Here is a 25,420-nt window from a genome sequence, read left to right as displayed (position 1 = left end):
TTACGAAATGCCTGGATTTAGTAAGTTTAGGAAATTTTGTTGTTTTGGTTGTAGTAGGGATTCCCGGCTAGAGGATTCTTGTCCGATTCCTCCGGTTGGAACTCCCACTTATGAGCTCTATTCAAAACATGGTTTAGGTCCTATTATTTTTAATGAAACATGGATTCGATACACTAAAAAGGATGGTGTTTTACGGTGGCCACAAAATGGTACCTTTGAGCCTGCTATATTAGATAATTTGGAAACGATTCTATTTAAGAGAAAAGCCCGGCCGGCAATGTTTGACTCTTTCCGCCTCTGGTGTAAAGAATCCAAACAGAAAGAAATTAAGCAAATGAAGAAAGATAAGAAAGAACAGGATATGACGATTTTACAGGCAGCCCAACAGTTTAAAAATGACGAGGCTGATCAAATGGTTGAGGTTTCGGAGAGACAGCATCGTATGCAATAGATAGATGCTATCCCGTACTACCACCTGCTTCAAAGAGTAAGGGTCCTGATGAAGATTATTTTGTGTCTCATCTCTTAACGTTACCTCCAACTTATGTGTTAGGCGCTAATGCACTTCCATTACAACCTGTTGTTAATCCAGCTGTTCTGGTTCCTGCACAGTTGCCTCTTCCTGTGATTCCACCTCCACCCCCTTTGCCACCGACTCCTGTACCCCAAATTCCTGTGTCTCAGTTTCCTTTACCCTCTGTTACTCCTGGTTCTTCTCCTGCTGTACAGAATACTTTGTCTCCTGTTTTATTGTCAGATTCCTCTACAGCTCGACATCGTTTAGTTGAAACTGTTTCTGGTCTTTTGTCACCTTTTCTTGGATCTCTTTTCTTTTCTCCTGCCTCATCTTGAAGACAATCTCGTAGTCAGATTCCAGATTTGGAAGAACGGACTAAGTTAGATTCTCTTGCTCGTAATTGGATCACAAGTAGTTTACAGTATAGTGTGCGTGATATTTTAGACACCTTTTTGCAATGGAATGCGCCTACGCAGAGGTATGTCTTTAATATTATGTGAAACATCCTTATTATTAAAGGGTGGGAAGATGCAGATTTAAATTCACCTCCTCAGGATTTATTTGAAATACGGGATCAATTTGATAAGGGATTTATTGTGGGTCCTGATGTAAAATCTGCTGTTCAGAAGCTTGTTACATTCCAATCTTCCTTTTTCTCTCAAACTTCTCTCGAGCCTGATCTTACGTAAAACGGCACAATATGCCATGCGAGAAGTTCCTCCAATATGGAAAGCGGCAGACCCAAATGCTCAGCCGCCTGTTCTTGCTCATTTTCAGCGCATATGGATACATGATCCTTGGAAAAAATCAGAAGTGTTGGCACTTAAGCAGTCCTTACCGGACCCTCGTAAGAATCCTGCTGGGTATTATAAAGAATTGTCTCAGACTGTTAACGCATGTGTTATGAATTTGGCAGATATTGATTTACTTATGGGAACTGTAGTCCCACAAGCTTTATGGGCTAAAATTCGTAGACAAGATCATGATCAAGCTTTAGGTGGTAATTGGGCTGCTATTGTGGCCGCAGATACAGCACACGTAGGTGGTGCCAAACCTGATGATCTGATTACGGATTTGCCCGGTAAAATAATAGATCTTATGAAAACGATGATGCCTGCTGTACGCGTTAACTGGGATAAGTTAGCAGCGGGCAAACAAAAAATAGATGAAAGTGTCTCTGATTTCTTCACTCGTTTTGAAGAGACTTTCATCGACCATAGTGGTCAAGATATGAGTACTGAAGGTGGACAGCGATTATTTGTAGATAAGTTTGTTTTCAATCTACTTCCGGAACTATCGTATAAATTGAAACAATCTGAAAGTGCATGGGCTGTTTCATCAACTACCCAGATATTAGCCACTGCTCAATATTACGAGAATAGGGATAAGGAAGATCAGGAGAAAGCGGAGAAGAAAACTAAAGAATTAAAGACGAAGGTCCTTCTGCAACAGGCTTATCCTCCTCATTCTGCTCAGTCCCAATTTCAACAGCCCCCACAGTTTCAGAAGCTGTTGCAAAAACCTGAACTTCCAGCTCCGCGATTTCCGTTGGGTCCTAATCAATGTGCCTACTGTAAAGAGGAAGGCCATTTTAGGATTAGTTGTCTGATTCTGTTGCAGCGTTATGGCGGATCACAGTCACGAGGCCGTGGAGATTCTCGGTCGGTGTCCATAGGTAGAGGGCGTGGTGCATCGTCTCAGGAACGACATCCCTCTCCCCCTCAGGACTCTGCAAATTATTTTGACCAGCAGAATTCTCAGTCTGCACAGTATTACACTGATAATTATTGCGCAGATGGTGAGAATGATGATTTCCTCACTTGCAAGGACAGCCATAGACAGAGTAAGGTAGTCGTATCAGTTCCAGTAGATCAGGATGGACCTTATGTTAATGTTGTAGCATTGGGTGTTACAGAGCCATTTCTTTTGGATACTGGTGCAATGAGAAGTTCTATTATGCATTCTAAACTCCCTGGGGCACCTTTGTCTGGCTTAACAAATGTTTCTGTAGGATTCTCTGGCGCCCCAGTTCACAACCTTGTTTCTTGTCCTTTGCCTCTTTCCATTGGTCCGTATGATTTAGAAGCTCCACTTCTTTTGACGACGGGTTGCGGAGAGAATTTATTGGGTTTGGATTTATTGAAACGTCTGCATGCCACACTGTATTGTTCACCATCTGGTGTACATCTTACTTTGGGTGCTAAGTTGACTTCTCCGATGTAGGTATCTAAAGACGAACTGCCACTCGAACTACGTTCGCTTCCTGCTACGCTTTGGGCTACGGGTCCGAATGACGTTGGTTTGCTTCAAATTCCACCTTATGTGATTACTGTGAAGCCTGATGTTAAGCTACCATGCGTTCCACAATATAAAATCTCTAACGATGGTGAGAGAGCGCTGTTGGCTATCGTTTATGACTTGGTTCAGAAGGGTGTGGTTGAGGAGACCAGAGGAAATGTTTGTAACAGTCCTGTTCTGCCTGTTCTAAAGCGTACTGATCCTTCTCAGCCACCTGTGTATCATTTTGTGATAGACCTCCGAGAGGTCAACAAAATTGTTGTTCCTCAGTTTCCTGTTGTCCCAGATATTACTGCTTTGCTTACTATGATTCCTGCTTCGGCAGTTTGGTTTTCGGTCCTTGATCTCAAAAATGCTTTCTTTAGCATTCCCATTGCTGAGGAGAGTAGGGATCTCTTTGGTTTCTCTCTTCGAGGCCGAAGTTTTCGATTTAAGCATGCACCTCAAGGCTATTGTGAGAGTCCCTCCATCTATAGTCAAGCCTTGAAGTCTCAGCTTGAAACCTTTTCTTTGCCATCTGGTGCTACACTTATCCAATATGTGGATGATTTATTAGTGGTGCTGATTCGGAAGATGTCTGTAAAAATGTGACTGTGTTACTTCTGGGACATTTGTCGGATCTACATCACAAAGTGTTGCTTTCTAAGTTACAATATTGCCGACAAGAGGTTACCTATTTAGGTTATCTCTTGTCGAAGAAGGGAAGGCGATTGACCCCAGAACATATTCAAGCAATTGCGCAAATGTCTGTACCATCCACACAAAGAGAGGTACGTGCTTTCTTAGGCATTACCTCTTATTGTAGACAGTGGATTCCGAACTTTTCTTTACTAGCGAAACCTTTGTTGGCACTCACTCTGAAAGATACGCCCCAACCTTTTCCTTGGACTGATGAATGTCAGAAGAGTTTTTCTGATTTACATACTGCTTTGTGTTCGGCTCCTGTGTTGGCTACTCCAGATTACAGTAATCCTTTTACACTTTATGTTCATGAGAAGGAAGGTTGTGCATTATCATTTCTGACACAGCAATTTGGAGGGAAACAAAGGCCATGCGCCTATTTCTCGGCTACGTTAGATCCAGTTGCAAAAGCATTACCTAGTTGTCTTAGAGCAACAGCGGCAGCAGCGATTTCTATTCGTCAATCTGCTGGATTGGTGTTGGATCATACTCTTAACGTTATGGTGCCACACGCAGTAGATACTCTTTTAAACAGGGCGAAAACCCAGCACTTAACGAGTGCCCGTTTGTCTGGATATGAGTTGACGCTTTTAGCAAGTCATATACATATCAGGAGATGTAATGTTCTGAATCCAGCAACATTGTTCCCTATTTGGATGAGAAAAATGTACAAGATCAGCATGATTGTTTTCTTCGTACGGAAGAAGAAACTTAAGGTCGAGTTGATTTGAAAGATACACCACTTACGGATCCGGATGGGATCCTGTGGGTAGATGGGTCTTGTTTCAAGCTTTTACATACGATAGTGGAAACTGCACGCATTTCACAGAATTCAGCGCAAGCTGCAGAGTTGATTGCGTTGATGAGAGTATGTGTGTTGGCGAAAGGAAAAAGGGTGACACAGATAGTCAATATGCGTTTGCCGTTGCCCATAGTTTTGGCCGTTTGTGGAGAGAAAGAGGATTCTTTACCTCCCACGGCACTAAAATACAGCATGGTCAGTTGGTGACTGACCTTCTTGAATCACTTACCTTGCCCACTCAAATAGCGATTGTGAAGTGTAGTGCGCATCAAAAGATTACTGATGATGTGGGTCGGGGAAATGCATTTGCGGATGAAATAGCGAAAGAAACGGCACAGAATGTTGAGAGTCGAATGTACATTGCAGGACCGGCAAATTGGGTCCCAGAGGCTGGTATGTGTGAAGATACAGTAGAAAGCGTGAAAATGATTCAGAAAGAAGCAACTGAAAAAGAATTGAGTAAGTGGAAAAAGAGTACGGGAATGTTGGATACGATGGGATGTTGGACGGAATTGTCAGAGCATCAACGATGGTTGTTACCGGATGCATATGTATTACCTGTGGTCACTATGGCTCATGGGCCAGCCCATATTAATGCAAGGGGTAAATGTAAACTCCTAGCCCCAGTATGGCAAAATGAAAATATTCCTAAATGTGCAGAAAATGTAGTGAAGCATTGCATTGTTTGCTTGATGCATAATCCAGGAAAGGGAACTCCAACTCCAGCAGGTCACTTTGCTCCCCCTACATATCCTTTTGAGGTATTACAAATAGCCTACATCCATATGGCGCGTTTCAATAACCTCAAGTATGTCCTGGTGGTGGTTTGCGCCTTTTCCAGATGGACAGAGGCCTACCCCCTAAAGGACAATACTGCATTGTCTACTGCCAAAGTCCTTCTGAAAGAGTTTTTCCCGAGGTTCGGTTTGCCGCGCATTGTCTGGAGTGACAATGGGAGTGAATTTGTAGGTCAGATTATGCAGAAAGTGTGTGTGGGTCTTGGTGTTAGACAGAAATTTCATGCGGCAAACCATCCTCAGTCAGCAGGTTTGGTGGAGTGTTACAATGGCACTCTCAAACTTAAGTTAGCAAAGATTCAGACTAGTACAGGCCTTTCCTGGTCTGATGCCTTGCCCTTAGCTCTTCTCTCAACAAGAACGACTGTCCATTCTCGTTTGGGGCTTAGCCCATATGAGATTGTTTTTGGGCACCCTGCTAATGTTTTCCGGAGTCCCTCGCCCCAAAAAGTACTCAGACATTCCATATCCATTGTTGGTTGGTTATTTGCACGACCTCACCACTAAATTACGTGTTATTCGTCAACAGGTCCAAAAAGCTTTGCCGGAGGCCTCCTCAGATCCAGGATATACTATCCAACCCGGCGACTGGGTGTGTCTGAAAAACTTCCAGAGGAAGAAAAATCTGGAACCTCGTTGGGGGCCGCCGAGACAAGTCCTACTCACCACCTGTACAGCAGTAAAGGTCATCAGAAAACGAAACTGGATCCATGGCGTGCATTGTAAGCGGGTACCATTGCCTTTACCTTACGACCAGTGGGTCCGAGAAGACATTGAGGACAGTGAATGTGAAAAGGTACCTAGGTTCGTACCATTCAGCAGTGCACACCTGGACTGGACTAGTTCCGAGAAAGAGGACGACAACATTTTGCAGGAAGCTGTACCTCTCCTCTTACGACTAAACACATCGGATCCAGAGACTTTATTCAAGGAGTAAAGGATACCTGGCAAGACATGATACAACCTGAGAGAAAGGTTGCCTAAGAACAATTAAACTTTGTACCTTATGATTTTTGTTTTGCTTTAAAAAGTGAAAGATTCCTTTTCCACTATCCATCAAGTTGCAGGGTCACGGTAGGAGTCTTAGTCTGTGACCTGAATAGTGACTAGGTCAACATGACTTGCAGTGTCGTAGGACGGCTAACAACCACAGCTAAGTGATCAAGGAAGATTATCGTGAGCAACGCCTTTAGAGTAATGGATAGCGCAGGAAAAGAGAATGATGTCAAAATTATGAAAAGAAATCATTATAAGAAATTATTATTCAGTTGTTGTGGCGTAGCATTATGTATTTCAGTATGTTTATGCAGTTTATTAGCATTAGTAGGATGGATCGTACACAGTATGCAGCCAACACCTGTCCCTACTTCTACTTCTTTGATTTTCTCTACTAATGTTTCTCCACATAAATTTTATGCACTCCCAGATCATGAGCAGATGAGAAGAATGGAGTATTTTAACAATTCATTTATCCAACTGTTACATCAACATCAATTGGTAGTGAATACTACTGATTGTTGGGTTTGTGGGCTCATACCACACAACACAGAGAGAGGGATGCCGTATTTAGTTCTTCCATTTACGTATGAAGGTTCTGCTTGGGCTTATCTGGCTATGTTTTCTAATGGATACCAGAACCTACTCCGATATCCTCCTGGTGGGTCCTATAATGGTGGAGTGGATTTCAGTCATAGTTCTTTGATCAAGGGGATAGTGACCATGGCAAAAATAGCTGATAATATCAAGATCCCCAAAGATGAAAAGAGAATATATGAAGGATGGAACGTGACCCGGTATGTCACTAGCCTCACTGATAAGATCAATCCGAAGAAGTTTGCACCAATTTGGGTTTTACCCCAGAGAGGTAATTTGTGTTTACAAATAAATGGCCAGAATACCAAAGTTAAGCAAGAAAGGAGTAATTGTTCTCACATATACGTCTATACACCCTTGACTCCTTCATCGTTAGTTCCATCACAAGGCACATACTTCATTTGTCATGATAAAGCTTATGCATGGCTTCCCACACATTTCTCGGGAACATGTTATATAGCTTTCCTTCTCCCTCCGACATATACTGCTCCTGCAGATCATCATAGAAAGAGATTGGGTAGAGGGGTTATTGATGCGGAAGACACAGCCGGACAAGAGGGAGGAGATTTCCTGAAAGGATTTCTTCCTTTATGGGGTCCAATGGCAAATAGTAGAAACATCAGACGTCTGGTTCGTGTGGTCGATGCTACCATAAATGTAACTTCTGGAGCATTGAATAATTTGACAGCTGAACTTCAGGCGAATCGCCTTATGACTTTGCAGAACCGAATGGTTCTAGACATTGTCTTGGCTGATAGAGGCACAGTCTGTAAATTGATTGGGTTCAGTTGCTGCGTTTATGTTCCAGATAATGCCCCTACGGTATACCAAGCCATTTCTAAGCTACATGTCATCTCAGAGTCCATTCATCAGGACACTGGAGATTGGTCTGTGATGGGATGGTTTTGGGGACTACTGTCCACATGGGGATGGAAAGTGTTACCTTTCCTTGGAGCGATTCTAGCGATCATCTTTTCTTGTTATCTTTGTTTACAGTGCGGTCCAGCTATTTGCGGACTTTGTGTTACTGTGTGTATTTCTAAGCCAGTTACACAGGAAACAGGGAACATTAGAATGATGTTGCAGCAACACCTCAATGACCTCATGACCATCGATATCGACTCAGACTAACATGAGTCTTTTTGTGCTTTGCCTAAGTATGGCAAAAGGAGGGTCTGAGGTTACGTGGTTTTCGACTTCGCTTCGTATCTGGGCGCCATTTTGAGCTTAGCCGCCATTTTGTGTTGCCTCACTCAGGCAGAACGGCGGACGTGGTGAACGCGATGTTTTTGCTCTTGCAGCTGCTACGAGTCTTTCCAGTTAAAGAGTAACTTCGGCCTATGTTTATGAAACCGATGTCAGGGTCTCCCGAGTTTCGTAAATCCATGTCTAGACTGATTAATCCATGTCTTACTCCACTGTTTGGGTCCCACCATTCTTCTTGACTTTATCATGTTTAACTGGCCTTCGCTATTCTCTTCATGTGTTCTCTTGTTACATAGACTGTCCCTTGAAATATTCAACATGTTCTACCACCTGCAAATTAAATTACGGGCACTAGTGTTGATTAACCTGAGGGAAGGAGAGCACACAGGGTCTGAAAGGAGGGTGTGTTTTAGACATTCAATACCTTGTTTTCAAACTATTCCTATTTGTTAGTTTTGTATGTTTTGGGAGTTGGCATTGTAAACTTGAGCACTATAATAGTCTGTGCGCCACAGAATGAAGTGGCAGTCTCCTGATAACATACAAGATGATGTACTTACAGGACCACTGTGCTTAGCACCAGCTAATAAATCTGCTTTTCTACGCCTAACAGAGTGTCACGTGTCTCTGTCTGCCAAAGCAGGTGAACCCGGAGATCTTAGGTGTGCCCTGCGCCGCCTGGCCCGTAAGGTCAGGTTCTCCAGGTCAATGGCCACTGATCACCAAGCTGGCTCTAAATTACTTGTCTTTCCCACTCGCAAGTGTGTCTTCTGAAAGTGTTTTCAGTGCTGCTGGTGCCATTGTAACTTCAAAAAGGACCCGCCTCGCACCCAAAAATGTGGAAAGGTTACCAATGATCAAGATGAATCAGCACTTCATACCACCAGATTACAAAACACTTGAATCCACGCAGGAAGAAGAGGAGGACACCGACTTAGGTGATGGAAGTTCTTCTCTGTTAGATGACCTACTCTCGTTGCAAGTCACAAAGTTTGAGGACGAGCTCTATTTCCCCGACACCTAGGTCTGAAATACTAACTTCTTCTTTTTTTATCCTTATTCACTTTTATTCCTGTGTGTCTTTCTTTGTTTTGCAACTTTTACCACACGAAAACGCTACTCACAAGAACTCCATCACCAGCACTGTATTTGTCTTATTTCCTTATTGAAGGTGCAGCTGTCTGCATTCCTGAAGTTCACAATTTCACAACTCATGCATGCTCCTCTATCCTCCTCCTCCAAACTACCCCTATCCATTCCCCTCAAGGCAGATGGCTGGATTACGCAGAATCAAGAAACTGTCGCTTCGTAGATGAGTCCCCTCAAAAGAAGTGGGACTGGAATTACTGACTATATGCTGATTGCTGATGCTGACTGTTACTTCGGAAATTGACACGAGAGACAAAAAGAGGAACAGGTAATGAATAATGAGATGGTAGCAGTGGACAACACTGTCTGTCTGGCTCTGATGAAAGCAATTGCTGTTTGTTTGTTGTGCATGAAATGAATCATATGTCTTCTGTTATTATTTAATCTTTTACACACTAAATGTAACTCAAGTCTACTCTGTTTTTTTTACAATTTTTAATTCAAATTGTACTTCAACTGCAGGGGCCACTACGTTGCATTTTCCAATATGCAAAATGTCCTTGGACTCACTCTTTGCCAATATACCATGATGATGATGAGTGTTGATGATCAAAGTTAAATAATATATCTTTTTTCTTTACAGTCACTCACTGGGATGGATGGACCATCATCGTCGGTTTACGGAAGAACTATGGCCAATTCGTGAGTGGCAAACAGGTAAACCAGTCAACAACAACTACTACAGCAGAACTACATGTCTGTCTAGTCGTGGTATGGAGTGGTCGAGCCAGTGTAGTGTTGTTATGCCAGAGTCCAGACAGCAGTTCATGTAAAATTGCGGCTATATGGCATGCTACATACAATTAGATATGCTTTGTCTGTCTGTGTCTAAGAGCTATGCTACATCAGGTTGCTTCACTCAGTGGTGTCTGCCTTGACCGCCTGCATGGCCCTGGCCTGCTGTGTGCTAATTACTATCCTTGAAAAGACACTCAGAGTACTCACTTTAGAAATGATGCTTGTATGTAATACTGTCGCCTCTGAAACTGAAAGTGTTATTTTTGCACTACACAGCGTACCTTATATTTTTTTCTCTGTGGTGTTTTAATAACACTTCCTGTTTTTCCATCAACAATTACAGGCCGGCTTTTACCCTGTGCTATGGGAAAAATGATTAACTCAGGCTTACCATTAGCGATCCGCAATTCCGCATCTGCCAGGCAGGCAGTGGACAGTGTGTCTGGTCACCAAGATTGATCGACGGAGCGTCAGATGGAATGGAGGAGTACCGCAAATAGCAGGAATGGCTGGATGCATGCAACTTCCCAAATTCAACAGGACAACTACAACATACAGTTACAGTATCCTCTTCACTTCTCCTTATCTTTAAAATATTGTTATTGTTGTGAGCGTCTATGAGTGTGACTCTGTGCATTTGTTTGCTCTCCGCTTCAAATTCATCCCTCCAGCCATTGTATACATTTTTCTTTGCTATTTTTAAAACTAATTTAATGTACTAAGTGTTTATTCTCTCTGAGGGCAGATAGGCAAGTGAAATTGCGTAATTACTACAGCCCTGTACTGTCACATTGTTTGTTCATAGCTAGTAAGTTGTAGAAAGTACTACTTAGTTTTCAGTAACCTAACCATCCATTTAGCAAACAACTTCATGCATGCAGTAGTGCAAGCACTTCCTTTATGTCCCTTAAAAGATTTATGGATATCTTCGTATCCAAAGATTTGTTTATCTTCATTTGTTGTTTGTTCATGCTGTGCTTTTTTTTCCTCTCTCCATAAAACTTTCCCAAAAACCCCCATTCCCATCCAATTTTCAAACCCTAACCCTCTTACCCCGGGCTGTGTGGTTTTCATTGAGGTGAGAATAAATGACAACAATAATTCCACACACTTGCTTGGGAGCATAAGGTCAAAGCAACAGAAAAAGCATTCAAATCAGAATTTCATGTGCTCCATCGTGGATTGATCATCAACAACATCCTCCTCCTACACGAATCAAATGCTTAATGCTTACGCTGCTGTGTCATTCACCTTCAATACTATTTCTTATAGGAGCCATACTCCTCGCAATTAGTACTTATATTTTGAATACTTTAGCACTGCTTAGGCTACAATTTATGGCACTTTTCTCTACCGTACTATCTATCGTACTGTTCTAGTGCTACGCTCAGGCCACTCAATGTTTCATTTCTTTTATTTTTCATATGCTGCTACTGCCAGTGTGTACCACTACTACTACCAGCACAACGATGACATTTCATCCGTCCAGGATTCCATACCCAGCCTTAATCGCCATTTACCATGCAGCCAGCCCTGTGCATAGCCCTATTCTCAAACACGAATCACAGGTAAGATAAGCATTTTGGGGAGGTAGAATAATGGGCTAGGACTCGGAGGACAGGAGAGACTGACAGTAGTACTAGTAAAGTACTAGTAGGGTAATTGAATTCACTAACTCTGTTAGGGGCACTTTTGTAAATTTTTTGACGTTTAGATAATTAATGCTGATAAGTTTGAGGAAACCAAACGTACAGTAACCCCCGCCCACCACCACACAAAATAATATGAACGGGTATACTATGTTTAAGTATGTAAAATAAATAAATATATTTTCCCTAACAAAAATAAACTATTCAAAAGACCCACAACTCACCCCCCTCCCTAACCCCAACCAATGTCCAAATGTCCTTCAAAACTTCCTTTGAATCCCCAACGCCCAATTCCCCCCCCCAACAGTCTTTAAAAAAGGGGCAAGGGACAGTCACTTCTTCCGGCGGTGTCCTGTGGATGGGTGGTCCCGCATCTCTTTGCGGAGGTCCCAGGGCTGGCGCTGGAGCTTCTCTACCACACGCTCCAGGGAATCCACTCTTCGGCGGAGGAGACTCCGGCATGCCATCCAGGCTCTGTGGGGGGCAGCTGCTGATGTCTTCTTAGCTGCTCGGCAATGGCGGTGGCGGGAGGCTGTCGGGCCACGGCGCCGTGCTGCTGGAGGCTGCTGGCTGATGGACCCGGGGGCACTGGAGGAGGATGCAGCTGTTGCCATCGCCCCCTCCTGCTCCCGAGCCACCAGCCGCCGATATTCGGCACAAATGGCCTCCAGTTTCCGGGCCCTGGCCCGGATAGCCATCTCCTTCCTGGTGAGCTTTTGTGGAGCATCTATGAAGAAAGAGAGAAAAATACTGTAACCAATACTCTTTAACATTAACACAAAATAATTCAACAGAAAGTTGTCTCACAGTAACACTAGCAACTTGCAAGCACAGTATAACATTTTGGCATGTATCTTTCCACCGTCTTTGTAGGCCTGTAACATTAGTGGGAGTTTCAGGAATTCTACTAGCAGCACTATGGACTCACTACATAGTCAGAGAGTCAGAGAGTGCACCAGTCTTCTTCTTTTTTTCTCTTGTTTTATGAAAGAAATTACTTGTACGTGAACTTGTGGTAGCCAGAATAATGCCAGCTCAGTCAGCTTGCACACAAGAAAAAAAGACAGAAGCCATGATGACGCAGACTCGCATTACTTTAAGCAGTACATGCAGGTGGGGATAGGGAAGCTCTTACTTTTCTATAGGGGTGGCACTGGCCATACTCGGTTACATCAAGGGCTACTGCTCAATGTAATTTATATTTCGCACTGCCCCCGGGCTTTCACTACTACAAAAGGAAAATGAAGATTATTTATTTCTGATCATATATCCAGCCGATCACATGATCTTTACTTATATGATGGGTGACTTTAGGTGCTTTGTTTTGATAGATTGAGTGAACAACACTCGATAGTCCAGCCATGCTGAAAGAAAATGATTAAAATAGGGAGTGAGTGTGGTACCCATAATTGCCCAAGGAAGGGACTTGACTTGATATAATGTGAACTATACAATACATACACAGTATATGCTGTGCTTGCAAAGTAAAGTACTTTACTGTTAGTCAAGGGAGTATTTCTGAACAATCACAACTTCTAGTATTTGGATTTCCTCTGCTTTGCTACTCTGGCACGGACAAGCTGTTCAAAGTAACAATCTTCATTCACTGAGCGTCTGCTCTACATTCACCTCTGCTATCTATGAGGAAGAAGATACCATCCAGGCTTCCAAAGTAAACGTCTATCATGCTTCTAAATGTCTCAACTGTACCAACTTTACTTTTTCTCAACAACCAACTAACACCCTTTTTATTTTATTTGGTAAGCCACCGTCTAGACTTGTATTTGAGTTTCACCCAAATGATATATTGCAATGCACACCACACATGCATTTTCTGATTCACCCACACAGGCAGTCATCTTTTCTTTCTCCTCCAACCATCATTGCTTCAAGCAGCCATGCATCTGATTCCTTCCTATCAGCCACCTCTGCCTGCATTCAAAAACACGTATCATTCGTTACAGTCATAAATGTTACGATTCGCTCGTCCTTCCTTTCACCGTTCTTTCCCTGTTTGTTCATCACATCCCTCAAGTTTATCTGATATGACTTGGCTTCACAATAAAAGTTTCCAAGCTGAGTAGAAGTAAAAAAAAGGGGGCCATTGCTTACTCAAGAACTACTGCCGCTAATGCTATTGCTAAGGTAAGGGTGACTGTCTTCTCCGTGATTGGCAAAAATGTAGTTCTAAATTAGTAACTGTTCTTAACAGTACAGTGTACTTGTACTAGTGTACTGTCTACTGTACAGTACATCCTACACTCCTCTGCGGGCCTACTCTAAAATGTCAATAAGTAAGGAGTATAATAACTTACCACCGTCCGCCGCTGCTGAGCCATCCCCCACAGCTCCTCCTGGTGGCACTTGTGGTGCCGCCGCATCACCCCCTGGAGTGGACACCTCCGCGCTGCTGGCCCCGGCACTGGTGGTGGTGGTAGTATATGCCGCATCCGACGTTGTGACGCCTAGAAAAAACATGTCATATTTTTAGATGCAATACACCACCCCCTATTTCGTCTCAAAATGGAAGAAAATGTTAATACATAAACAATTTTTAATTATTGGGAATGAAAAAAAGTGACGGTTTTGGGGAGGGTGTTAACCTTTTATATGCTTTGCCATTACATGCTACACTTTTTGGCACAACTGATGAATGCTTGCTTTTTAAACGTGCACCATTTTTCTAATTACAGACAGAAGATTCCATTGCCCTTCTGCCAAAAAGAGCTTTTCAATTCACCACCTACTCCTCATCACCACCAGTACTTGAAGTTCAAACTCGGTGAGGGCTCCCGCACAGTTGCTCTAATAATTAGATGTGTTAAGTTGAAGTATATTGATTCTAGGAAAGGGTGTTTAAACTTTAACGTCATCTATCACCACTGCTCGATCGGAATACTGCGCTATTACAATTAAAGAAATAGTTTTTTTATTTCTTATTTGAAAATAAAACTTTAAAACTAAAAAACACGGTGTGGTTTTTGTTCACGAGTGACTGAGTGGAAGGGTTTGCACTACTGCACTTTGAAGGCATGCTTCCGTGACTCTGATAGGTCAGAACTCGGCTGTAGCCTTCTTCTGTTCTTCTGGGTCGTATAATCATTGGTCAGACACACTAGATAGTCGATCAGGGGATTGGGAGTTCAACTTCTGTTCGGACTGAGGTGTGGAAAGTCGAACTGCACCTATCATCAACAATGTCCTATTTCTCTTGTCTATACTTCTGTATGTGCAGAATAGTCCCTGAAACACTAGTGGTATGGTATGTGCTCCTATCAAATCAAAAAAGCCTACTAATAGCTTATTCTTGGTGGATACATTGACATTTTGTGGTTGGAAATTGTCAAAGCACTTACATTAAGAAGACTGGAATAGACAGCAAGGGCAACCCAGAGGACTGCACTCAGTGCCTCAAGCTATTGCTGGATCAGAGTTTTGTTTCACACCGTTTGCCGACTGGGCAAGCTTAGCTACCTACACAGACCGAATCATAATAATAGTAAATAGTAATAGCACAGAGAGTGATAGTAGTGGCAGGATAAGAATGTAGACACAGTCTACAAGAAGATCAAAGACTATTTTGTAAAAAATAGAATTAGGAAACAGTTTGGAATGAATAGGTGCTGTAAAAGTTAGAGAAGTTTAATGCTGATGATCATGAAATAAACACAAACATGGATGATTTTTTTTTTATATTAGATTTCTTTGACCACAATCTAAAATTATCTTGGGGAAACAAATTACCAACAATTGCACTACATGTATTGACCTATCTGATCTGGTCAACTAGGAGGATAGTACAGTATTGCTGGATTCACAGACTGTCTACTTGGAAAGTTATGTAAATCACTAACTAAACCAACAACAAAAAGGTTCTACTACGACTGCCAGCACTCAGCAGCACGCGATGTGACAGACACAGTCCGTCATCATGATTGCAGACCACTGAAAAATGTCCTACTACTAATAACAAGTCATAATATACTCAACCTATCAATCCACCACTATCTCTTCTTCTTAGTGGCAGCAGGAGTACAAAGGAAGGACTAGACTTGAGTCTCTAGTCTCTCTAGCATTACGCAGTTCTGTAAAGTACTACACTCATACATAATCAGGCCAAATGAGCACAAAGTTGCAAACAAGTAAGCATAGTAGCAACGCAACTGAGCAGGCGAGCACCTGCAATTACAGAAGCTATAAACATTAATTTACCTGCAATGTAATTGAATCGGCAGCATTCTTACTCTTCGGGAAAAACATATATTAGCAATATAGTGACACAGAGCAGAAGAAAACAAAGTATTTATTAAATAGCTACTCACCAAGCCCAGGGATCACCACGCCTAGCATGTCGAGCAGGTCCTGCTCCCGGTCAAGGAGGTCTGCCCACTGGTGCGTCGCCTGATGGTTGGTGTGCCGGACCCTCGACTCCCTAAACATGGCCCGGCACACCTTATCCCAGAGCTGGCGATGGTCCCGGAGGCCATACCCAGCACCGGGCCGCCGCCTGCTGCTACCGTCTTTGGGAGGCGGCGCTGAACATAAAAGATAAGTGCGGCCACCTCCACCCTCGCTGAAAATCTCCCTGGCCAATGCATCCTCCCCCCTTAATCGCCTGCAAGGGAGCCGGGTACCGGGTGCGGGACCCTTCCCCTTGTTCTTCCCGGCTCCCTTTGCCATGGTCCTGGAAAGGAATGGAAATAAATAGGAAAGAGAATAGGGAAAAAGTAAATAAAAGAAACAAGTTAAAAAAAGTAGTTTTAAAGTAACTAAAAGTAGAAAAAAACACAAGATATAGATGTAGAAAAAGAGAGGGATAGATAATGAGTAAAAAAGAAAAAAAAAGTTCAAACAAACAAAAGATTGCAAAGATTAAAGCAGGATAGAAAAAGCATGCCCAGAACCATAGCAATGAATGAAAAACAAGATGGCCGCGCCCATTGAGGACCACGTGGGTAAGTTCGGGCGATATTTCCCCCGCGAACACGCAAAAACGGATGCAATGACATAATTGTGCCCCGCACGTAGGAAATGCCCAACGCGAGCATGCAACTAGCACCTGGAAACGGAAATAGGCAACGCGAACACTGAAAACAAGATAGCCGCGTCCACATACGACCGCATGGGTAACTTTGCGGTTGACGCGCTGAAACCCCCCCCCGCGAACACACAAAGCGCCCCGTGAACACCCAAAAAAAGTCTGCAAATTCCCAGATTATGCGGACCGCGAATTCGCTTTCGCACGAATTCGCATACCGCGAATTCCCACATTTTTCCCATTCTTAAAATATATGACCCTAGGGTACGGGGAGGAGTACAACCCCAAATAAAACCCTTACTCTCCATTGTTTACTACGGATTTACAATAAGTCACAAGAAGCACGCCTTCTGGAACAACATCTAGCTTTCTGCCAAATTTGGTGTAATGCCGTTCAGCGGTTCCGGCTGTAGTCAATTTAAAAAAATGTAACATTCTCATAGGCATGACATGGGGAAGACGCGTTTTGGGCCCTCCTCTTTTCTTGGTCTCATGCTTGACGGATCACCCTATAATTTTTAGCAAAGCAGTTGAACTGAAATGTGAAGTATTTTTTTTAAATTACTGAGGAGGACTTCAGGACTAAAGTGGACTTCTTCCCCAACCAGTAGTGCCCCAAGAGGCGCTTTTGCAAAGCAGTGGAGAAAGGGGGAGTGGCCTTTGATGACCTCTCAGCACTCCAGGTGTGTGGGTCTTACTGTGGGTAACAAGAGGGGAAGTTGGCCCTCAACGACCCTCAAGAGCCAAGGGGAATTTATCCCCCAACTAGTAGCACACCAGGAGGCATATTTGCAAAGTGGTGGAGAAAAGGGGCGTGGCCAACGAACACCTCTCAGTAGACCCACTGTGTGGGACTTACTGGAGGTAGCTAGATGGGTAGTAGGCCCCCAAGGACCCTCAAAAGCCAAGGGGACTTCATTCCCCTACTAGTAGTACACCAAAAGGCACATTTGCACAGTGGTGGAGAAAGGGAGCCTGTCCTCCGACACCCTATCAGCTATCCTGCCGTGTGCGACTTACTGGAAGTAACAGGAGGCATAGTTTTCCACAAGGACGTCCTTATCTATACAATACAGCACATCCCGGTCCTTTCGCCTTGAGCTGGACCCATTTTGGCAGCTTTTGCCAACACAGGCACCCTTGCATGATAGTGCGAGGGTACCTGTGTTGTAGGCAGACTTTTTTTTATGCAGGAAGGGGCACCTTCTTGCATTAAAACAATCTTCAGAGGCTTTTTCTTCTTTCTGTGTGTGCTACAGAATACAGCACACATGGAGAGAGGACAAAACTAGGAGAAATAAAGATATTTCTCCTTGTTATGCCTCTCCTGGGAGGTGTATCCTTTTGGTGCATTCCCAGGTTGACCTGTTCTTCTAAATTTGGGAATGCATTAAAATTAATTAACGCAACACCAATGGAAGCACCTCACTGATGCAAAGTCATGCAAAACAGCAATTTGCTCTGCATTGCATTACTCATGATTTATGAAGCCACACAAGGTGACCTTGCATGGCTTCATAAATTCATTTAACATTTGCATCAGTCTTGCACTGCTTTGTGTAGTGTAAGACCAAAGCAAAGAGGCTCATAAATATGCCCCTAAGTTCCTGTGTCCTAAAATAGATGCTGCAATATTTCTCTTTGTGGTACGGCCAGCCAGTCAGTGCACAAGCTTAAGCGGGTCTTGCAGGACTCACAGGAGCTTTTCACTCCTGCAGAAGCACTGTTGGCAAAGGAGAAAGTGTCAATCTCAGCTAATCATTTTGCTCTATTATTTGAAGTTGCATGATTGTTCGACTTTCGCCAGCCTCCAGCCAACCCAACCATTCTGATATTTAAATATTTTAAACCTTGATTTCTTAAAAACGACTAAATGGATTTACACCATATCACAAAAAGTATACTTTCTTGGTAAAGATCTAGCTTTCTGTTCAATTTGATGTAATACCCTGTAGCCCTTTTTGACTGTCTCGCTGTTCAAAAATCCCATCAAAATTGCATAGGAAAGCTTTGTTTTGGAAAGTTTTGTGAAGATTTCTCAAACCAAAATATCCATAGTGCCTTCACTGGTCACAAACCCCAAGGTGATCTGCAATATCGTAATAATGTAAAGTAGTGTAAAGTAAAAGGGGAATTTATACATATAATATGTGACATCATTTGGCATTTTAATCCCCCTCCATCTTAAAAAACATTACATTGCAAACGAGTAGCCTGATGTTATCTGTGATTTAATTTGCTGGACCTGCCTTTTTAGCCCACAGCATGCTGGGATTTTCAATTTTGAAAGTAAATTACATGTCCCGAAATGCAACGTAATCTTCTGAAAGCTATAAAGGCAGGTGAAGCTCATGGTGTGGCATATGACATGGAGCCTTTTACCAGCTATGCTTTAGGCAGCCTCTAGGATTTAACACCACCGGCTCATCCAAGAACCAAAAACTATTTCTCGCATGAGTTAAAGGTAGAGGAGCAAATAAATATGGGGCATATTATCAAGGGGGTTTATCTCTGCTTTTTTGGCTTTAAAAGCCAAGAAAGCGGAGATAAAATTATCTCCCTATTACCTAGCTGTCGCTAACACCAGTTAGTGACAGCTAGTAGGAGATAGCGACCATCTTGGCCCCACTTTGCATGTCAGTGATATTTATCACTAATGACATGCAAAGTGGGCGTGCCAAGATGTTAGCGACTGGAACCAGTCGCTAACATCGCTATCTCCTATTATCAACTTTTGGAGATATTCGCGCTAAGAGCGAATATCTCCAAAAGCTAACACCTGCCCTGAGCAGTTCTTAGCCATGTTATCCAATGGGAGGTGGATAACATGGCTAAGAGCATTAGCTCGGTAATGCATGAATATCGCTGACTTTTCAGCGATATTCATGCATTGCGGCGATTTTTATCACATTTGCGATAAACCTTGGTAATACCAAAGTTTATCTGCGATAAAAATCGCCGCAGCTCAGCTGTAAATTTTTGTCTCTAACCAAGCAATAGCGATAATTATCGCTATTCCTTGGTAATATGCCCCCTATGTTTCTCTACCATTTGTCTGTGAATGAAGTGATTTTATTTTCTCAGAGGGATCCACCCTGGGAATTCTTTCAGGTTGTTCAGACTGCATGCATTTCTTCACAGAAGTTGGAACGTGGCCCAAGCACTGCTTAGGCTCCCGCTAGTCACTTATAATACATTATTACAAGAGATTAGGCCATTTACTTTATTTGTACAGATGTTTTGCATATGTGTACGCATAGTAGTGAAAACAAATGTTGTCCAATAACATGTTATTTAGAGCAACTGTACTAATAAACACCCATTTGCAAATGTATTACTAGAGCACAAAAGTCATACTACAATTTATTTTCCCAGTAGAGGACATGTGCCATGGGAACCACACTGTTTGCTATTTTCTATCAATATTAACAGAGAGGAAGGAGCATCATGGCCCCCTCCACTAGAGAATACGTCTCTTGGAAGTCATGGCCCCTGCCCACACTCAGCAACTGTAAAACAAGCAGTTTATACATCTGCTTATGTACTTTGACGTTACTGTTAGTTTCAGTTACAAAAGCTCAATAATAAAACCTTAGAAATTCACTGAAAACAGCAGTTCAAGTGATGTTATTGTTAAAAAACAAAACTAATGAAACAATGAAATTAGCCAGTTGTGAGTAGGTAAACTAGCAAAAGTATGCACCTCCTCATCCACTAGACAACACAGAATATCACGCATGACTTGACGATATACACGTAGTGCAATCAAAATAAACCAACTCACCTGGATCGTTAGTTGTGGCCGACATCATTCGCAGTGTGAAAACGTATTAATCTGTGAAAAAAGGATTTGTGTTTTGTGTCAGTAGCAGCAAGGTAAATACACGTCTAACCAAACTTACAAATATGTATTTCCATGTACACAAACACCTCCTACATAACCACTGTGAGGCCAAAAGATAGTACCTTAATTCACATCACCAAAATCAATTTTGATTAACAGGTTGGAAATTCTAGATTACTTCCCTGGGTACTCTGTTATGCACCAAAAAAAGTGGGAACACAAATCTACTGCAGTTGATACCAACAAATTAAAATGCGTGCCACCTAAAAACAGTAAACACTAGAAATGTGATCTTCCCACGCAGGGCCTTAAATGTTTAAATAAATAATACTTAGAGCCTACTAAAAATTCCTACCAATCTTAAGAAAAACAAATACGAACAAAGTTATAAACAAGTGCCTTAATATAAAGAAAATAATCACACACTTGACATGCCCTGCTCATTTGTATGGCCTATATGTGAAGTCATAATAGCTACTGATAACATGTATGTCTTTGCACAACATGTCTTATTGCTCACAACAGAAAGCAACTGTAACCAATAGCGACAGGCAGGTCGAAGATCGGCCTTACTGAGAGTATTTTTGCTATTTGGTTCGCATATGTTTGTAAGCGTGCTCATGCTTGTCTAACCGTTTTTTTAAATTGCACCACCTGCATAACTTTTAAACTTTTAAACTCACAGTTGCTCATGATGTAGCACAAATGTCACTTTTCTTTTGTTGGGGTACATCATAATCACAAATAGTTTGTACCCACATATAATCATTTGTCGTATTAACTTGGGGCAGTAGAACGTGAACTGTAATAACGTGAATTGTGCGGTATTAGAGATATCTTCATATAAACCTGAAGAAATTAGCGTTGAAATTCATATGTGTTTAGGTGAAAATATTAACGTGCAGAAATTGTGTATGCTGCTGACAATTGTTCACGTATTTGATGTGCTTATGTAACGTGTTAATTTAGAAATGCTCAGTAAAAAGCATCTATTTATGTGTAATTTTGTGAGGCCTGTGTGCTATTTTTTATGTTAGCTGATTTTGTAGGCCTGAAATGCATTTTCCCTGGAAGCTCTCACAGTATATTTATAGTTGAATTTCATGTGCATGATGGGTTTGTTCTTTCTCACTTTTCTGTTGCAGGTGAAAAATTCACCCTTGTTAGCTAGAATGTTGTCTTTGTTTTAGGAGTTAGGTCAGGGAGAAGAGGATACATTGAGAACTGAAACTGATAATGGAGAACTGTTGTACTTTCTCATCGGAGCAAACCTGGGAATTAAGGTCATCTCGCCACGGCCTGGACCTTCCTAATGGAAAATCACTTACGAGGAGGTGGCTTGACTGAATATTGGGATACTGGAATGCATCTTGGTATACTACTTGTGTTATTAATTTATCGAAGTTAGGGAAAGTGTCCGGGGACTTCTGCCTTGCAGAGAGAGATAGAAAGCATCTTAGAATGAGCTCTGTAACTGTATGCTACTTGACCATCTAATGTGTTGGGGAAGGCTTCACACACTGAAACGTTAATGAATCTTGCCTTAGGAAATGCTATGTATGGATGTCACGCTAGTGGTACTGTAGGGACAGATTAATGCTTTCTACCCACAAACTTCCAATGAAGGGGAATTCCGATGTTCGCTCAATTATTTTTTGTATCCTTATTCTTGAACTGATCATCCTGTGCATGCTGCACCTCCTTAACGTCATCTGTAGATTTGGCTTTGTATTAGTTCTGATGTATTTCTACACCCTCATTTTAAGGGTGCCTGTACATCTAGCTGTTTTTGGCTTTGTAATAAACTAACTAAACTTAACTGGGAGTCTGTGATTCCTAGGGGTCATGCTAAATTGGAACTGAAATGTTTGACTTGCCAATGATTTCTCTCCAATCCACGCTTTCATGCTGACAGAAAGTACCATCAACCTGAGGTTCCAGAGGAGATCTAGAACATGGAACCCAGCTCCTTCACTCGTTATCTCATCTGTTTTGCCACCGCACTGGTTGGACCACAATAATTATTTTGAGCATTGTCCCTGAGCTCCCTGGTCCACCAGAGCATCATTGAATGCGCAGAGGGAGTCGAGGGTTTCTCTCTTCTGATGAAGCTACACAGCAGTGACTGCCATATTTGGATGGTTGCGGTATAGCTACTCCACCTCACATTTAGCATAAATTGTCAGCCTGACACCAAGGCGCAGCAACAGACAGGATGGAGAGTGGCCATTCCTGTATCATACTTGATATTTGCTTCGCATATGTTTGTAAGCTCTCACAAGCTTGTCTGATTGTTTTTTAAATTGCACCTCTTGCATAACTGTTAAACTTTTTAATTCACTGTTTCTCATTATCTCATCTGTTTTCCATCAAACACTCATCAGGCCTGCATTGTTATTTAGTGCATTGTGCTTAAGCTCCCTGGTCTGCCGCAGCATCGCTGATTGTGCGTAGGAAGTAGAGGGTTTCCATCTTCTGGCGCAGCCACACCGCAGAGGCCATCATCTTAAACCATTGTGGTCTATCTGCTCCACCTCGCATTTTGCATATATTTTCAGCATGGGCTGATGAACAGTGGATGCGACGCCAACGCACAGCGGGTGTTCCGCCAAGGCGCAGCGGATGCGCCGCTGGCATTTAAAGGCAAGCCAATCTGCTCCCATCCAGGCCACAACCACGCCAGGACCCCTGACCAGTTCGCCATCTAAAAACTATTCAAGGGAATTGCTACTGGAACTGGGTAGCCGAGGTAGGAACTATCGCTGCGAACCCCTTAAATCTGACTGTTTCATCTGTGAAGAATGCAATTTTATATGTATGCCTAACAGCGTCTCCCTTATAGAGGCGTGTACTAGACAATCAACCTCTAACCCACCTTCTGACTCACTATTGTGCATTCTCCTTAATACTCACTCACTCATAAAAAACAAATATGTGTTTTGCGAGTTTGTGGACCAACACTCCCCAGACATAATTTTGGCACAGAAACATGGGCTGAATGTACTTCGTACTCTGACTTAAGAATTGCCATCCCAGAGGGGTACATTCTTTTGGTCAGCCTCCTGGTGACCTCATAATCTTGGTCCACTCCCCTGCCCAGTTACTAAAGCCAAAAACCTAGGTGTGCTCTTTGATACACAACTTTTATTCACAGACCAAATAAACCAGGTAACTTCGTTCTGCTTTTTCCTTGCTGAGAATTTTGAGGAATATTTTTCCTTTTATACAGAAAGAGTATCAACATTTTTTAGGATTTATGATTGCAATGCTTATACGTAGGTATCCAACACAACGACTTTTGAGCAAACGCCAGACTTTCCAAAATGCTGCAGCTCACCAGATTTAAAAATTCCCAAATTCAACTCGACACCCCAAGCCATCATTAAACTTTATTGGCTTCCAATTTTCGAGTGGGCCAACTTCAAAACTATTTGCATGGCACACAAGTAAGCAAACTTTATTGTACAGTTAATTAAAACCATAACAAACAATTTCCATTTTTACGCAGTTTCAAGCTTAAAAAAAAGAGAGAACAACAAATTACATTAATAGTTCAACGCTAAAAAGGCTATTTGTTCAGAATACAAGCTAAAAACTATAAAACATGCGGTTAATAATTTCTGAGCCTCAGATAAACATAAAGGGTAGCCCAGAAATTCCCTTGTCAGAGCCCGTTCTACTACAAGGGATGTTTGGATGGGAATAGAGTACCATTCGTACAGATTATTAAAAGCCTTAATAAGGTGACCAGGGGGCCGTTGGAACTATTTTGTTGCTCAGTGCACATATGAGGCTGTTCTGGTCTTGAGAGCAATTAGCCAGATCTATATATGTGAGGTTACAAGGGTATGATTTAAGTTTGTGCTAAAAAATAAAAAAAAAGGCTTATTACAAGCAAGGGCATTGACAGTTGTTGTAAAGAAGCTAAGGTTAGCCCCCCCCCCCGGGGTAAATTAATCTTGCTCGATCTCCCTTTCCGCCAGACTAGTTATTAAAACCTTTGGTGCAGGGGGGCAACATGAGATAACCCACCGCATGATCTTAAGCTATCGTAGTTTCGAACCATCAAAAGTTTAAAACATGTGATACCAAGAAATATTCATTAACAGAGTGATTTTAAAATCGCGATCATTGCCCCTTCAGATATAGTGTCTTGGTCAAAAAGTTCCAAATGCCAATGCTTTCTTCCTTTTTCTTCGCTGGGATATTCAGGAGCTTTTCTATAAATAGGTCATGGAAGTGTGTTCTCCTCTGCATCCGTACTCCTGTCTCAGTGAGGTTCTATTTGTTTTTAAGTCGAGCTTCGGTCGCTGCTAAGAATTTTACCATCCGGCAGCTCAATTGGATATCATTGCCACTAAAGCATGTCAACACCGCTTGTCCAAATCCGTTTTCTGTTAAAGAGCAGTCTCAGGAGGACCTGTCGATCTTGTAATAGTTCCCTGCAAATGGTTATCAGATGCACCATGTTTTCTTCACCTCCGCCGCAAAGACGTCACTTTACTGGTGTCTGGGCCCGTAACCAAGGGGATAGATGATTTGCCGAAGGTTGCAGCCCTAGGCGCAACTTCAAAAATGTCTCTTTTGTTTTTTTTGAGAAGCCAATCTGGAGGTATCCTTGAGGCAAGGGTTTACTGTAGGATTGTATTGTAAGCCAGCCATGTGCACGCTCTACCAGGGACACTTTATCCTGCAAGAGAGAGTCTTTCCTGATGGTCTTGTTTAATGCTTTTTTGAAGCCTGCTGGGGCCCCTGGGAGTTCCCATAGCTGTCGTAGCCCCAATTGGTTGAAGGCAGCCTCCAAATAAAGCCTTGCAGGGCAGGTATCTTTGGTTTGTAGCTCCTTCCACAGGAGAGCATTTAGCGTATTCGATTCTCCCTTGCTTAATTTGTGCCAGCTTTTTATATATGATCCTTTGCGTGCCAGCTCATCTCTTTGGAGTCCGGATTCAAGTCTCATCTGTGCATCTGTGTATCTTCAAGGAATACGCTACAACGAAAGACGCCACGCGATGGAGCCGGCCGCAATCCACCCTTAAAATTTCAACTATACCGGGCTACCTTACCTGAGTGACTTTGATATTGAAAATACAGTGCCCTTCATTCAA

The 25,420-nt window shown here is 42.5% G+C and overlaps 2 protein-coding genes across 3 annotated transcripts in view; one reads left to right on the top strand and one right to left on the bottom strand.

Annotated features, from left to right (window-relative positions):
• The window catches only part of LOC147707963 (amine sulfotransferase-like), a 576,176-nt gene that overhangs the window by 446,195 nt on the left and 104,561 nt on the right, over positions 1 to 25,420 (bottom strand). For both annotated transcript variants that reach the window (XM_086926766.1, XM_086926767.1), the window contains exon 2: positions 20,253 to 20,303. In XM_086926766.1, the coding sequence (XP_086782892.1) occupies positions 20,253 to 20,280 (28 nt within the window). In that variant the 5' untranslated portion in view covers positions 20,281 to 20,303. The remainder of the gene's footprint in view (positions 1 to 20,252; positions 20,304 to 25,420) is intronic.
• Positions 6,440 to 7,819, top strand: LOC147707964 (endogenous retrovirus group PABLB member 1 Env polyprotein-like). Its single transcript, XM_086925099.1, has one exon. The coding sequence runs from the start codon at positions 6,440 to 6,442 to the stop codon at positions 7,817 to 7,819; it is 1,380 nt and encodes a 459-aa protein (XP_086781225.1).

Source organism: Lissotriton vulgaris, chromosome 6 (assembly GCF_964263255.1).
Source record: "Lissotriton vulgaris chromosome 6, aLisVul1.2, whole genome shotgun sequence".
NCBI lineage: Eukaryota > Metazoa > Chordata > Amphibia > Caudata > Salamandridae > Lissotriton > Lissotriton vulgaris.
This window is presented reverse-complemented; position numbering and strand designations above follow the sequence as displayed.

Excerpts from the sequence above, each read along its gene's own strand:
- LOC147707964 (XM_086925099.1), top strand. The coding sequence starts at position 6,440 with ATGCAGCCAACACCTGTCCCTACTTCTACTTCTTTGATTTTCTCTACT.